Source organism: Lissotriton vulgaris, chromosome 6 (genome assembly GCF_964263255.1).
Source record: "Lissotriton vulgaris chromosome 6, aLisVul1.2, whole genome shotgun sequence".
NCBI classification, from domain to species: domain Eukaryota; kingdom Metazoa; phylum Chordata; class Amphibia; order Caudata; family Salamandridae; genus Lissotriton; species Lissotriton vulgaris.
Window position 1 is genome coordinate 1,693,389,536 of NC_141694.1, and position 16,373 is coordinate 1,693,405,908.

The following is a 16,373-nucleotide window of genomic DNA, read 5'->3' on the forward strand; positions in this document are numbered from 1 at the left end:
GACTATATGGGTATTCTTTAAATCGAAATAAAACTCAAATTATCTGTAACGCACATGCCAAGTGTAATGATGCACGAGTGGTGGAAAAAGCAACTTGCTTGGGCATAGAAATTACCGCAAACACCGATTGTATAGTGGAAAATAATACTGAATCAATAATTGTCAAAAGTAGATTAGAAATGGCTTGACTACATAATCTGCACTTATCCATCAACTGCGTCAAAATGTTGTTCTTCCCACAATTATGTACCTACTGCGGGCGATTCCACTAGAATTTGATGGTAAATGTCTGAAAAAAATTGAAGATCTATTTTCAAGATTTATCTGGGGTTATGCCAGACCTAGAAGAGCCTTTAAATATCTTTTGCTATCAAAAGAAATGGGAGGTTTGGCCCTGCCAAATAGCAAATTTAATTACTGGGCCACTACCATGTTGTATAACTTAAGTCTGATTCAAGAAAAACCAAGCGCAGGAAGGACCGAGGAAATGCCATCACCAATTGAGCTCATAATGGGTACAGGCGCACGGGGCTGGGTATGGCGGCATATGAACGACAATCACTGCAAAAAAAGTGCGCTTTAAGGTATTACAAAGCGGGTACAGGGTTATGAAATGTATGTTGAACCTGATCGGGCTTGGGCACCTGAATTATTATACACCACTATGCAACAACCCTATGCTGCAGGCGATTTTTAAGGGCCCAATCACAGAAAGATGGAGTGAGACAGGCATGAGTAAACTTGGCTATCTTTTTTCTGTAAATGGCCTGGCAATGTTTGAAAATTTACGAGAGCAACTTGGGTTGGAGAATAGAGATTTCTTAATTTTTTTTTACAAATCAGAGACTTTTTGTCGAAAAAAGTGGGAGGACTGAACAGGTTTTTAAACATAGACATTATGGATAAATTCAGAAAAATAGAGATTTATCTATTGGTTCTGTATATGATTTGTTTAATTCTTTGATGGTAGACGATTTGGATGATCGAGCAACAAAATGGAAAATAGAAATTGGTGTTACTGAAGAACAATTTTTTCACTCAATGAATTTAGCCCAGAACACTTTAGTCCCTGCAAGGCTACAAGCACAATATTATAAAACATGTTTTTCTTTATATCATACCCCGAAAAAGATTGCCAAGTGGGGTACGGGGAAAGGAACCACCTGCCCGCGCTGTGATCTATATCAGGCTGACTGTAGCCACATTTTTGCTACATGCAAAGATTTGGATAGCCTAAAAAACGAAATTTCCCGATTCTATAATGTAGAATTGAGGATTTCTTGCTACCTCTCTCCTACACTTATAGGTCTTGGGGTAGACGCTGACCTGCAGGGAACTTCGGGCGAAAGGTTAGTGTTTATCGGCATGGCACTACATCGCCTCTGCCTGGACTCTGCTTGGCTGGACCCAAAACCACCTGGTTTTCAGCAATGGCTCACTCGGCTAACCTCTAATTATAATTTAGAGAAAGCTAATTATTCAAGGAGGGGAACCAATTCTCAGCAAAAAGGACTAGAAATCTGGGCACCCATGACTAAATGGCTTGCGAAGAAAGAATGAGTAATTAATTAATTTTTGGTGAAAGTTATCAAAACTAATGTGCGGAAACATAAGAGAATGACCAACTTTCGGGGGGGGGGGAGGGGGGATTCAGTCAAGGGGTGGGGATGAGGGCTTAAAAAACAAATTCTTGAAATATTCAATGCAATATTGTTTACTCTTTACAGCTGTGTTGCCTTTTGTTTCTTTGCCTTTTTCGTTTTGTTCTCTTCTGTTTCCTTTCGCTTGTTTAAATATGCTGCATATAAAGGTTAAATATTGTGAATTGTCTAATTTGCAATTGCACTGTTAATAAAAACCTTTAAAAAAAAAATGTAGAGGGGCGTGGCCAAGATGGCGGGGTGAGCGGACGCTTCTTCCCGCAGCTCCTCCGACCCGACTAGGCCCGAGCCCTTTTCCGTCAGCTTCTCTCCCCCCGCTGAAGCTCAGCGACCGAGGGACGGGCCGCGGAGACCCTGGGGCACACATTGATGCTACTTTGGCCCCGATCGCTCCGGCGGAGGCACGCTTAGAGACCGATAACCAGACTGCGGAGCGCCTCGGAGGCGGAGCGGAGCGGGGCGCTGTCCGGGAAACTCGGTTGGGGCCTGGTGCTGATGTCTGGTGATCTGGAGTGGAACTCGCCTCGGTACCCGAACGGGACCACCGGATGGCTAGCTGCCGCGAGACATCGCTAAGAGTGAACCCTGCTGTGTGATCGTGATGACGCTGGGATCTGCGGTGGTGGCTTCCTACATTGTGCGGGCCCCGGCCCCGTCGCCAGTTAGCGACAGTGCTTAGGACCGGGGGCCAGGTCTACTGTTTCTCTTCTTTGGCTGGTCGGCCCTGGATGGAACTTTCTTCCGTGTAACTGACTCTTGGCATGGCCTTGGTGGCACCGCCGGGCTTGGACGATCTGCCCGGCTCCGCCCAACCGCCATCTTGTCTTCACGGCGACGGTGACGCAGCCCTCCTACAGTGTCGCCTGGGGCCGACTCCTGCACCCCTGGCCCTGCATAGCTCTTTTTTCCTGCGAGACTGGGTCCCCCCTGCGGGGGCCAACGTTGGAACTTTGGCTGGGCTGCGAGTTGCCCTCTGTGACTGGACTGGCCCGCCATTTTGTCATCTGTGGCGCAGGGCCTCTGGTGTCCCTACTACAACGGGCGTTCCCACTAGCGGCGCTCTACCGGCCGTTAGAGACTCATCGAAGCCGGGGCCTACTGCTGGTGGCCGGAGCTCGCATTCCTGACTTAGTGGAGTGCGGCAGCTCACAGGGCACGAATGTCGGGAAACCGAGGTTCGAGGAAAGGGGACCGCACCCTGCCGGACTTGCTCAGCAGAGCCCAGCAACAGCGAGACAGGGCGCAACCGTCCCCGAGCTCTTCCAGGGCTGCAGCTGACCCAACCGGGGGTGAGCCTCCCGTCACGAGATCCTTCATGGAGGATCTGTTCAGCTCGCTTAAGGCTGACTTTCAGACGCTGAAGCAGGAGGTGGCCAGTGAAGTACGCGAGGTCCGCAGGGAGGTGGAGGGCCTCGGCGAATGGATGGAGACGGTGGAGGCGGCGGCTCTACGACGGGACGAAGAGATTGTCCATTTGCAGCAGGACGTTCTCCGTCTCAGGGAGCAACATGTCGAACTCCAAGCCCATAACGAGGACCTGGAGAACAGGTCGAGGAGGAACAACATACGAGTACGAAGTGTGCCGTCCGCGGAAGAGGGGACGGACCTGATGGGCTATCTGCAAGACTTGTTCCGGGAGATTCTGGGAAAGCCCGCAGCCTTCCCGATCTGCATCGACAGGGCCCATAGAGTCGGCCGGCAACGACAGTCGACGGCACCTCCGCCGGACATCTTGGCCTACCTCCCAGACTTCCCGGTGAAGGAGCGCATCATGGCCGAGGCTCGCAGAAAACAGCCATTGACCTTTCGAGAACGGCCTGTGGCGCTGTTTCAGGACCTGTCTGCTATCACACTACAGAAGCGCAGGTCCTTCAAAATTGCAACAGATTTCCTGCGAGAGCATGAGACACCGTACTCTTGGGGGCATCCCTTTCGCTTGATATTCCGTTGGAACGGGGTGCTACATCAGCTGCGTTCCTTGCAGGATGTCTGCGGTGTCTTGGGTCTCACGGCCACGGAAGAGGATGGAGCGACACCAAACTGGAGGCGTACTGATAGAGGAGGACGACGGCGGTCAGCGAGGAGGAGATCGGCGGCGAGCGCTGGACGACCTGACTCGCCCACCATTGGAGCGGACATGGCCAGCGCTCTGAGAGAAGCGGCCAGGGACTCGGCCGCCACGAACGGTGTTGCCTTGACGGCGTAGACTCGTTCCGGGGGGAGATGGACATAGCTCCTTCGGTGCCAGGTTTGGGGGCCAGAGGGAGGGCCGGGGGAGAGGCGGGGAGTAGGAGTGGCCGGACGTCCACTTTTGGTACTTTCCGCAGACTTGTCCGTTTTGGGACTTGACTGGGACAATGGGTTGTTTGTGCATGAGTAGGGCTTTGGCTAGTTGCCACGGGTTAGTTTGGGGTGGGGTTGGGAGTTGTTCAGGGGTTGAGAGGGTACCGTCCAATATCTCAAATGTTAACGCTTGGTCCTGTTTTGCTTGTCCTGCGCTGCTGTCCTGCGCCCCCCCGCTTATTGTTTGCCCGCGGCATAGCGACTCCGGACCCTTGGGGGTATGTCGTCCCTGAAGATAGTGACCCTTAATGTTAAGGGTCTGATTAACCCTGTGAAGCGAAGGGTGATTTTATCTCTGCTGGAGGGGACACAAGCTGACATATGCCACCTACAAGAAACCCATTTATTGCCCCGAGATTGCCACAGAATGCGCTCTGCTAAGTTCCCGACTCAGTTTTTCTCCTCTGCTGCGTCCAAGACCGCGGGGGTAGCTATTCTGCTATCGAGCTCCTTCAGGGGGGAGGTGTTGTACAAATTTGCGTAACAGAAGGGGAGGCTTTTGGCATACCGCCTCCGCCTGGGGAACACATCGTTCACCATTGGCTCCTTATATAGCCCAAATGACCACCAAGAGCGCTTTCTAGACTTGGTGCTGGTAGACGTGACTGCCTCCCCTGATCGACATGTCATACTAGGGGGTGATTTAAATATAGTCTTTGATTCTGCACTAGACAGATCAGCGCAGCGATTCCCGCAGACTGGGGAACTTTCCCAGGCTGGGAAGGCCCGCATCACTGACATGGATTTGCATGATCTTTGGAGCACCCTCCACCCTACAGATAGGGACTATTCCTATTACTCGCATGCGCACCAGACCTACGCACGGTTGGACTACTTTTTGGTTAGTGGACCGATGCGTGCCGCTGCTACGGCGGCGGACATTGGGGTCCTGTCACTGTCTGATCATGCGCCGGTCGTGGGCACATTTGCGTGGCCGACGGCCTCCCCCTCTCGGGGAGTGTGGCGCCTCAGGGACACCCTTCTGCACAAAAAGACGGTGGTGAAGCATATTGAGGAGGCGATCCGGGAATACCAGGCACACAACGATAACTCGTACACTTCACCGGCGACACAGTGGGCGGCGCTGAAGGCGGTTCTCAGGGGGGAGTTCATCTCCATCTCCTCAGCAGAAAATAGAGAGAGACAGCGCAAGAGGGAGGAGCTGACTTCCCAGGTCCAGGAACTGGAGCAGGTCCACCGCCGTACGGGAGCTCCAAGGGTGTGAAGGCAATTGAAGGCTGCCAGGAAGCTCCTGTCGGCGCTGGACATGGACAGGGCGGAATACGCAGCGCTGCGTCTGAAACATGCGTTCTACACGGGTGGGGATAGGTGTGGCAAACTCTTGGCAAATAGGCTTCGTATCGCGCACCAGCGTAACGTGGTGAAGGAACTATTGGGTGCTGATGGGGTGGCGGTTTCTGGTGACGCTGCGGTTGCGGAAACGTTTTGCAGTTTCTATGAAGCGCTATACGCGGGAGAGCCCCCCTCGCCGCGGGATGCCTCGGAATATCTGGAGTCTGTGACCCTTCCGGCGCTGGGCCCCGCTCAGGCGGAATACCTCGAGCGTAACATCCACGTGGAGGAGGTGATTTCTGCGATAGCCAGACTCAAGCACGGGAAAGCTCCGGGCCCGGACGGTTACACGTCCCTGTTCTATAAAACCTTCTGCCCGGTCGTGGCCCCTATCCTCACCCGGCTGTTTAACTCCTTTTCTGAACCGGGAGGCATTCCACCGGACCTCTTGAGAGCAACGGTCTCAGTGATCCCGAAACCTGGGAAAGACCGGGCCCTATGCGGCTCATACAGGCCCATCTCTCTCCTGAATGTCGACCTCAAAGTGTACACAGGGATTCTGGCGTCCAGGCTGGCCCTGCATCTACCGGGTCTGGTTGAGGCTGATCAAGCTGGCTTTGTGCCTGGTAGACAAACAGTCGACAACACTAAACGAGTAGCACACGTCTTGGAGAAGGCTTCGCGGATCCCGGGCGAGCGGATGCTGCTGGCAGTGGATGCTGAGAAGGCATTCGACAGGGTTCACTGGCCTTATCTCGAGCAGGTGCTCAGGAAACTGGGCATCGGTGACAAATTCGGCTCGATGGTCTTCAATTGCTACAAGTACCCTTTGGCGACGGTGAGAGTCAATGGGTGCAGCTCCCGTAGCTTTGCGATCGAACGGGGCACTAGGCAGGGGTGCCCGCTGTCCCCACTCCTCTTTGCTCTTTATATGGAGCCGTTTGCCCAGAGGATCCGCCAAAACCCGGATGCGATCGGGATCAAGATGGGGCAGTATGTCCACACGGTCAGTCTTTATGCGGACGATGTCCTGTTGACCTTGGACGATCCTAGGAGGGCCCTCACCGCTTGTATTCATGAACTGGACGCTTTTTCGCGAGTGGCCGGTTTCAAGATGAACATGGGCAAGTCGGTGGCTCTGGATGTGTCTCTGGCCGCGGATACTAGACGGGATCTCCAGCGGCTTTTTCCCATGCAGTGGTCATCATCCCTGGTGCCATACCTGGGGATTCTACTAGCGCCGACGTTGCCAGCAATGGTAACGGCCAACTATGCCTCTCTTAGCAAGAAAATCAAGGAGGAACTAGGCCGCTGGAGTAAAAGCCTGCTGTCCTGGCTCGGCAGGATTGCTGCGGTCAAGATGACGGTTCTGCCCCAGATTCTATACCTCTTCCGAGCCTTGCCGCTCCAGCCTCCTGTGGGCTGGATCAGGCAGACGCAAGCCGACATCGCACGCTTTGTCTGGCAAGGTCGCAAGCCGCGGATGAAGAGGGTTCTTTCCACGCTAGCCTCGGAGGCGGGGGGCCTTGGTATCCCGGACCTCCGGAAATATTTCCAGGCGGCGGAGTTGCGCTACCTTGTGGAGTGGAGCAGGTGGGAATCCGATAAGCACTGGCTCTTTCAAGACCAGGCGGTGGCGGGGCGTACCCTCCAGGAGGTTCCATTCTTGCGCCGGGTTCACCGCCCCCCCCACACCTCTACGCTTCCTTCGTCACGCGAGTTCCCCTGAGGGTGTGGGACACAGTTAGTGAGGTTCGTGAACTTACCACGTTCCCTTCGCCTTTTACGCCGATAGCGGATAACCCTGATTTCTCCCCCGGGATGGAGCCAGGCGCTTTCTCCCACTGGAGGGCGGCGGGCTGCCGAGCGCTCTTTCAGATCTATGGGCCGGAAGGGGTGGTCCCCTTTCAGCAACTGCAACAGGAGTTCCAACTGCCTGAGTCAGATAGACTGCGATATATGCAGGTCCGGCACTGGGCGCTTCAATCCCAGGTGCGGGACACTGCTGATCGCCAGATAACACCATACGAGCGGTGGTTGGTGACCCGTGCCTCTGATGCTAAACTGATCACCGATCTTTATAAATTCTTGCAGCCCCCTCCGTTTCACTACTATAACCCAGGCAGGGAACACTGGAACAGAGAATTGGGAAGGACGCTTAGCCATAAAGAATGGGATCAAATTGCACACCGAGCGAGACACTCTGCATATCACACGGGCCTCACGGAAACATTCACGAAGGTGTCCACATATTGGTACTATACCCCGGAGAGGCTGCACGAAATGAACAGACATATCGAGAAGGAGTGCTGGAGGGGTTGTGGTCAGGTGGGGACCCTTTCACATATACTCTGGGATTGTCCCTTGTTAGCAGCTTATTGGAAGGAAGTTCTTGACGAGATTGATGTGCATTTTGAAATTGAATTGCCGCGCTTCCCGGCGTATGTATTGCTGGGCCTTCCTAATGGTCTGATGTACCCGCTGAAGTCCCGCAGGGGCAGGCAAATTGCGATAGCGCTGGGCTCAGAGATTCAGAACATCCTGATCCACTGGCGTACCACCACGGTCCCCTCCATCACAGGCTGGTTGCATAGGCTCTGGCATGTGCTGGGTATGGAGAAATTATCACTCATGGTAGCGGGGGACGTGGACCAATTTGATGAGCTATGGCAACCCTTTCACGCGCTTTTAACTACGGAATTTAGGGAACTCACCTGCCCGAGGTACCTCAGGCTTCTGAGATTGACATCACCGATGATTTCAACCGACTAAGGGGACACGAGGGCTGGGCTCATGGGGAGGGGGGCGTGGCGGGAGGGCAGGTTACGTTATTAGCCGAGTGTTGGACGGGGGGAGGCGGGGGGGAGTTGGGGTGTGTTGGGGTGTTCGGGGGGAGGGGTTCTAGGGGTTGGTGGGTTGGTTTTTTGTATTATTGCCTTCCCTTTTCTGCTCAGACTGATGGTGTTGACTGTGCTCAGCCTTTCTCATTTGCCGTTGTTTCTTTTTCTACAGTAGCCTTGTCCACCATCGCACTCATAGCCTTATGCTCAGCTCTTCTCACTTGAATGTATGTAACCCTAACCTCCTGTTCCCTTCCCCCTATGTTTTGTCTTAATAAAATGCTTTAAACCTAAAAAAAAATGTATACACACAAAAATATTGCTGTGCATATTTTATAAATGACTACTTTCAAAGTTAATTAAAACTGTTTCAAATAAGTACCATTGCAAATTAGAACAATTAAGCTGTGAAACTTGTCATGGACTATTCAGTTTTCAGACTAGGAACAATTTAAAAATCTAAAATAATTATGAAAAAAAAATTCTAGGGAATAGTTTATTTCAGGTTTCTGTTGCAGCAAGGTAAGATAAATTTTCATGTACATATTCAGCCTCTTGCACTGTGAATTGATCTAAAGCGGTCTTCTCCAGGAGCATGTGTCGCAGTGCAAGCACATTCTGTGAACTAGCTAAACATTCTAATTCTTTATTAGAACTGTGTAATCTGCACAGGTACCTCATATGGGAAGAAGGTGTGGTGATACATGGGTTGATACTGTGGTGAGGCGTGTCTCTGGTACTAGCTATGCATCTTGTTGGTAGGTATTGACCAGCTAGGAGTCAATCAAAACCCAGCATGCTTGGTAGTTTACGGCTGTCTGATTTATAATAATAATTTCAGCTGCCTTTAACACTATGTTACCACTTGTTACATAGTGTTGTCAGCGCCCTGCATTTATCTATGCTTGCCCTAGCACTGCAGTCACCCTGGAATGCTTTACCATATTTTGTGGATAGGAATACAAATTGGTCTTTGATGTTAAATGTAAACTGAGTTTCATAGAGTTTCCCACCCTCCTCCTTTCAGTCCTATGATTATGTTGTGGGATCGGTCCTCCTTTGCAGCACAGTACATTCCTTAGAATGACCATAGCCGCTACAATAGCAGTAGGTTGGGCTTTTGCTGTACAGTTCTTCTCTATAATCTTTGAGACACAGGTGTAAAAACATCAAAAGATCATTCAGCCTTCTATCCTTCCAGCATTAGGAAAAGGAACACTGTTGTATTTCTTTTACTCATGAAGCATGCCATTATAAAACCAAGAAACAATCCAACTTTTCTATGTGCTGATTAAGTGCCAAATACTGTTATGCATATTCCAGTTATACTGCTTTAATGCAAATCTTTTGCTTAATAATGTCAAGCTAAACTAATTTGGCTGAAGCAACAACATGCTACATGAGCACAATCACAATTTATTAAATACAGAATAATGGTTTTGATTTTTTTTTGGGTTCTTACCGTTAAAGTTAATGCTGTTACTGCTGGAGTGCTAAGCGAGGGATCAGTGTGACCTTCTTGATAAACTACACGGTACTGAGTAATAATCCCATTGGCAGATGCAGGTTGGTTCCAGTTGAGCATGACAGCATATGCACTTACTGCTTGAGCCCTTGGAGCCCCCATATCTTGAGGTGGTGCTTCCAAGGTGCGCGTTGATGTCCAGGCACTGTCTACTGAGCCCCTGGAGTTAAAAGCTCTGACTCGGTATTCATAAATCATATAAGGTCGCAAGTCTTCAGAAGCATCAATAAACAGAAAGCTCCCTTCAGACCAAACGAATACAAGGGATTCCACCAACATACCACCTGGGCGCCTGAAAAAACAAAAAGAAGCAGTCACGTGAAATATCATATTTGATGACATGATTTCAAAGCAAATCCTCTGACCAAAGGACTATATTTATCAGAAGAAATTACAACGTTTGCCAATACTTACTGCTCTGATTAGTATAATGATTAGTATTAGTGGAATATTATTGCTCAGGTCAAACACAATCTACACAATTGCATCATGTGTTCCTGCATTTAGACCCCCTTAAATGATTTTTGCTTCAATTCTGAGCTATTTAAGAGTGAGGTGTTTTTTTATGGTATGGCTTTAAACTAGAGGATAAAATGGCGCAGAACAAAGTAGTAGGTGAATTTTAGAATTTCTAAAAATGAGGGCGTTGCCTTAGTCCAGTGTCAAGGTTAGCATTAATTGGGACATTTTTTGGTAGTCTAGAAGGATTCAATTTGCCCAAGTAGTCTCTGTTGGGTTTGAGCACCATTTAAAAGCACCTTAAATAGGAGAGTTAGATTATTGTGTATTATGAATGAAAGTGATTTGGCACATTCTATAATTGCAGCATTTTCGACAATTACAGCAGTAATTGGTTTACTGTGTCAAACGCTGCTGACATTCACTAAAATTCAAAACATATCCTCAGTATCAGCATGTTTTTCTTTTTTTTTTCTTTTTTAGAAGTGATGTGAATTGGCCTGTTTTAAGGCAGTCCATGGTGGACATATTTGGTCTGCTGCTTAAGTCTTCTGATTGACCTTTGGCTGTGATTTTTGAGGATGTGAGAGTGAAGGAAATTAGTAAATGGTCTGACAACTCTACATGCATATCCCCTTGTTCCACCTTTTCTTTTCCCTGGAGGCAAGCCCTGATGAAAATCTTCACATCCATCCCAAACTACTGGCAACATTTTCAAACTTACACAGGTAACAGCTATCCTTTACTGTGTACTATGGTGGAAGAAACTAGAGATTAGACCAAAACTTCGGGCAGGCTCCACTGTTCCCCATTCTATCCTGAGGACTGCAATGCCCTGCTAGGATCTTTACTAGTCATGCAAAACAATTAATAAAGAAACCTGTTCTGTATACATGTAGTGTATTTGTTTTAAGGGGTCATTCAGAGAATTACGTCACAGTTGACCTCAAAACACCAAACAAAGTAACTTTATAGAATGTTTATTGTTGTCAATTTTTAGAAGTGTAGGACTAGGGGAAATTGGTAGGAATGGCCACTGATCTGCTATCCCCCTCTGTTGTACTATGTAAAATTTCCGGCCAACAACATGCAGCTCATGTAGTCTTCTGCTTTAGTGTTATAGAACAATAAAGCTCTCTTTGTGCAATACTTATAAAAAGCACTGTTATCCAATTTTAGAAAAACATATGACAAAATGACTGACTTGCAAAAAGGTGTAACAAGTTTTGCAGCAACTTTGTCCTTGGAAGGAGACCCACAGATAAAAAAAAGTTAGTTCTGTGAAAATAGGTGTAAGGTGTGGTGCGGCAGAGAATATACTTATCTGAAGGAGATAGTCTTCGTTGACAATAAGTAACATCAGGTTTCTTTTTTTGTGGAGTTTTTTATAGCGCAAACTCGACCGGAATGTATCAGATTGCTTTACATGAGCAGCAGTTGCATTACAGACAGACATATTCATTTCATAAGGCAAGTGGAGATTATTGCCCAGAATCACAGGATGTTGAGCATCACTGCAGAGACTCAAACCAAGGTCGACCGCTCTAGCTATTAGGCCACATGCTCTCCCCTATATGTTATATTATCGGCAGTTGTGTGAAATACTGCAGACTCAATCATTATTTATTTATTTATAGGTTTTATAAAGCGCAAATTTGACCCGTTAGGCTATCAAAGCGCTTTACAGGAAAATATAGCAATAAACAGAGCAGGTTTAACATCAACCAGTTACGGATCGAGTAGTAGGGGAAAAGGTGCAGGATACATGAGGGAGATAAGGGCTTGTATTTACAGGTTACATATCCAAAACTCATGACACGATAAGATATTACAGATTACATTTACCAATGTTCAAGACAAGGCTCCACGTTTCTGGTGGGGTAGCTAGATAATCCAAAGGGAGGCAATAGACGTCCATAGATCAGGGCCATAGTGATGGTGGAGGCCAGGTTTAATCTAGAAATGTACCCATAAGGAAGGTTTTGGCCTCCCTTTTGAAGCGAGTCAGAGAGGGGATTCTTCTGATGTCAGGTGAGAGAGAGTTCCATATTCTTGGAGCAGCCCCGAGAAAGCCCGGTTGTAAGTTTTTTTTCCGAAAGGGTGCATGCTGTAGCAGGAGGTCTCTGGCAGATCGGGAGTTTCTGATTCCTCCGGAGATCACAAGTTTCTGCACCAGATATGCAGGGGATTTAAAGTGTAAAGCTTTGTGCGTGATGCAAGATACTTTGAGCTGTATTCTTGCCTCCAGGGGAAGCCAGTTGAGAGCTTTCAGGTGTGGGGAAATATGGTTTTATTTCCTCGTACCGGTGAGTAGTCTGGCGGCCGCATTGAGGCAGGCTCTTAGAGGTGTCAGGGAGATCTTGGGTAATCCCGGGAGGGTAGAACAGCCATATTCCAGTCTGGAGATGACAAGTGCTTGGACTGCCATTTTTAGGTCTGGGGCTGATATATTTATTCTGCCATGTGTCATGCAGTTTATGCAGCATAACACTAGATTTGAATCTTACATATTTAAAAGTTTTTTGGGTATTATAAAAGTTAATTTAACCCCTTAGCTGCAGAGGCTCTACCCACCCCAGTGATGAGCACTTTGTTTAATGTTTGGGCCAGTTTACTTTACAGACTTCATACCATTTTGTTTTTTTACACAAAAGATAGCCAGGTCAAAGTTGCATCATTTTTCTTACATGTTGTGGATGCTAAGTGTACCCAGGGTTTGTGAATACCCCTGAAAGGATCTGAGAAAATATGGAAAAAAAAATAACAACATTTTGTTTTTGGGGGAAAAATAGGAAAAAGTGCAGCGCAAGAAAGAATATTTTTCTTCTAAAAATGGCTTCAACAAAGTATTTTCTGTACTGCAAATATCACCTACCTGCTTTCAGGAACAAGCAGAGATGTAACAAAAACATATTGAGTTATGTTTTTTGCATTTTTGTAAGTAGCAATTAATTTTTCCCACTTTTTGTGGTTTCTACCTACTGAAAGTTTTTGGGTGGAAACTGGTGTGCAAACCATGGGAGAAGCAATGCTATACATTTTGGAAAGCTAGATAAAATTCTGAGTCCCGAATCCAGCATTTCACTTATGGTTTTCTGAAATAACTAAAATATTGAGCATAAGCTGTAAAAAATTGCAATTGGTGACAACTTTAACTATTTTTTTTACCCTGATGGCCGATTTATTGAAGTATTGTACTGTTACATTTGGTGACAGGGATGTATAGTGTTAGCTGGTTGTTCAAAAATATGCACTACCCAGAGGCAACAACTGAGATGCAGCTTATTTTTTGCATACTGTCCATACAGCAATTAAAATAGTAAAATCAAATGAAAATGGGCATAAAGGAAACCTATGCACTTTTTAAATGTGCTTAAGATATTGAGTTTATGAAAAGTGGTTATTTGTAGAAATCTGAATTTGGGGTAACCCATGCTATCAGATGATTCAGCTGGCATTTTGCAAAATGTGTTATTTCTGGCATAGTAGGCTACATTCAGAAGCCACAAACGGAGAGGATTTCATTTGATAACAAATGTTCTACTATTCCCACAATTCTCCGGATACAAATGGTACACAGCTTGTTTGGCTTGATCTATCACAATAATTCCTAAAACGCAACATGGAGACATGACATTTACTCCATGAAATTTGACCCATTTTGACGATGTGGGTAACTGCAGTATCTGGGGTGGGGCTCCGCAGCCAATCTGGGAACACTGTCAAACCTAGCCATTTCTGAGAAATGGACACCCAAAAAAGACTAGGGTGGGGTGATCCATGTGCATGTGTCCCATAATGTTTCTTTACCCAAAATGCTGAGAAAACCTCAGATTTTGGCTGAATTCACTAATTTCCTTTTTATTTTATTTTTTATTTTTTATTTTTTTATTTTGAACGTGACACATAAAGAAGTTCCATCAATTCTTTGCGACCTCCCCCCCACCCCACCCCTTACAACCGCATGTACAAAACGAAATAGGTGCAAAAAAGGTTCTGGAGGAGAAAAGGAAAGAAAAAGAAAGAATGAAAGAGAAAGAGAAAATGTAGGCATAAAAAAGAACCCAATTGTGGTAACACCACAGGCAGGTAATAAAAAAAATGATAAACGAACATAGTAAGAGGAAAAGCGAAAAACAAAGTGTAATGCGGATGCATGGCTCTAATAGGAACCTAGTGAGGAGCATAGGGTCACCGTATCTAACCAGGCAGCCCCTGTTGTTCCACCCAGGAAGCAAACTTTTTCCAAACCTCCAGGCCTTTCTTCCGACTCCTACGCCCTTTCTTGGCGTAAATTGCTTTTTCTAAGTGGAAGGTGGCAACCAGCCTGCCCAACCAGTGAGCAAAAGATAGCAGTTCAGGATCTAGCCAGTCAGAAGAGACACAGATCCTCCATACTGCCATTGCGATAAAGACCAGTCCGTCTGCCTTAATCCTCGGTGAATCGGATTGGGTTCCCAAAAGAATAATTATGGGATTTAAAGAGATTGGTTGATTGATAATTTTACTGAGTATCTCCTGAATTCTAAACAGCACAGGAGAGAGTTTAGGGCAAGTTGCAAATATGTGTATTGAGTCGACCCCAACTTCAGAACATCGTGGGCACAGCGTCTCCTTCCCAACTCACCATTTGATGATTTTGCTAGGTGTCATATATAGAAAGAAAATGTTTTTGAAATGTTGTGCTTGTTGCTCAGCAGAGATTAGAATCTGTTGTGATAGGGCTATGGAGTTATTAAAAATGCTTTGGGAGGTATTGAGCTTGGTATGCCACTTATTGGAGATGGATTCTAGGTCATCTGGGGTCTGTCTATTGAGTATATTGTATATGATTCCAATGCGAGGGATTGTCGTATTACGCAATGCATGTATGAGATCGACCTCTGAGAACCCAGCTGTGCCCCCAACCTTCCTAGAAAGATAGTCATGAATGGCTAGGTATCTAAAACTATCTTGATTTCTAAGGTTAAATTTTAGTTGTAGGGTTGTGAAAGATGTAATTCCTTCACTAGTAATCAAATCCCCAAGTTTCACAACTCCAGCCCTGTGCCAGTCGGAAAAAAAGGAGGTACCAAAGATACCTGGCAAATTGTTGTTATTGAGAGTGGGAGAATAGTAATTAAGTCTGCCAAGTCCGAAGATTCTCCGAATGTTACGAAAGACTTTGTAAGAATTCATTAGAGTCTTAAACCTTGCGCGTTTGTAATATCCAAATGATATCTCCCGAAGCAGACATCCCCAATGTTGTTCGCCCAGCAAGAGTTGTAAAGGTGAGGATAGCCCAGGTACTATAGAGACAGTAGGTTCTCTCAGTACTTATGAGCTATATTGTAGTACTGAGGCCCAGTAGTACAAAACAATGTTGGGGAATGCCCAGCCTCCTCTTTCCTTTGGGAGTGTTAGTTGTTTCAGAGCTCGCCTGGGCTGGGAGTAAGCCCAGATAAACTGGGTGAAAATTTGCTGGAATTTAAGAAGGTTTACTTTACTAAATTCCAGGGGTATACTGCGGAAAAAGTAGAGCAATTTGGGGAAGTATGTCATTTTTACCACATTACACCTGCCGACTAATGTAAGATATAGGTTGTCAATTTGTTTTAATGCCTTCTTGGTCTGGGCAGCGAGGGGTATCAGGTTGTCTGGGCTGGGTGAAACCGATACCCCCAGATATTTAGCTTTGGGCACCACCCTGACATCAGTCCAGGTAATTTTGCTATTTATTAGAATTTGTGTTTTGTTTTTATTCAAGGCATATCCTGATAGCCTCCCAAATTTCTGGGCCTCCCCTTCTAATGCCAGTATGGTATTAGCAGGGTCAGGGGAAGTAATTGCAAGATCGTCGGCATAAGCCAGCATTTTACATTAGTTATGCTGATAGCTGATAGGGGAGATGTTGTCGATCTTCTCTATCTGCTTGATGAATGGGTCCAGATAAAGAGCAAACAGTAGAGGTGAGCAGGGCAGCCCTGCATGGTACCTCGAGAGATGTTAAAGGGGTCAGTAAGTTGTCCGTTTATGGTTACGCAAGCCGTTGGTTTAACGTAAAGTGTCTTTGTTGCCTGGAGAAATTTACTACCAAATCCCATTTTGCTCATGACCTTCCACAGAAATAACCAGGAGACCCGGTCAAAGGCCTTCTCGGCGTCGAGTAGAGTGAGTGACATTGGGTCTCCGGCAGCCTGTGCAGCGTCAAACAGTGTCATCACCCTCCTAACGTGTTCGGTAGTTTCTTTCTTGGGAATAAATCCATGTTGC

General features: G+C 46.9%; 1 protein-coding gene across 1 annotated transcript in view; it reads right to left on the bottom strand.

Annotated features, from left to right (window-relative positions):
* The window catches only part of USH2A (usherin), a 2,319,650-nt gene that overhangs the window by 365,832 nt on the left and 1,937,445 nt on the right, over positions 1-16,373 (bottom strand). The window contains exon 51 of the mRNA XM_086925936.1: positions 9,600-9,954. Coding sequence (XP_086782062.1) covers positions 9,600-9,954 — 355 coding nt within the window. The remainder of the gene's footprint in view (positions 1-9,599; positions 9,955-16,373) is intronic.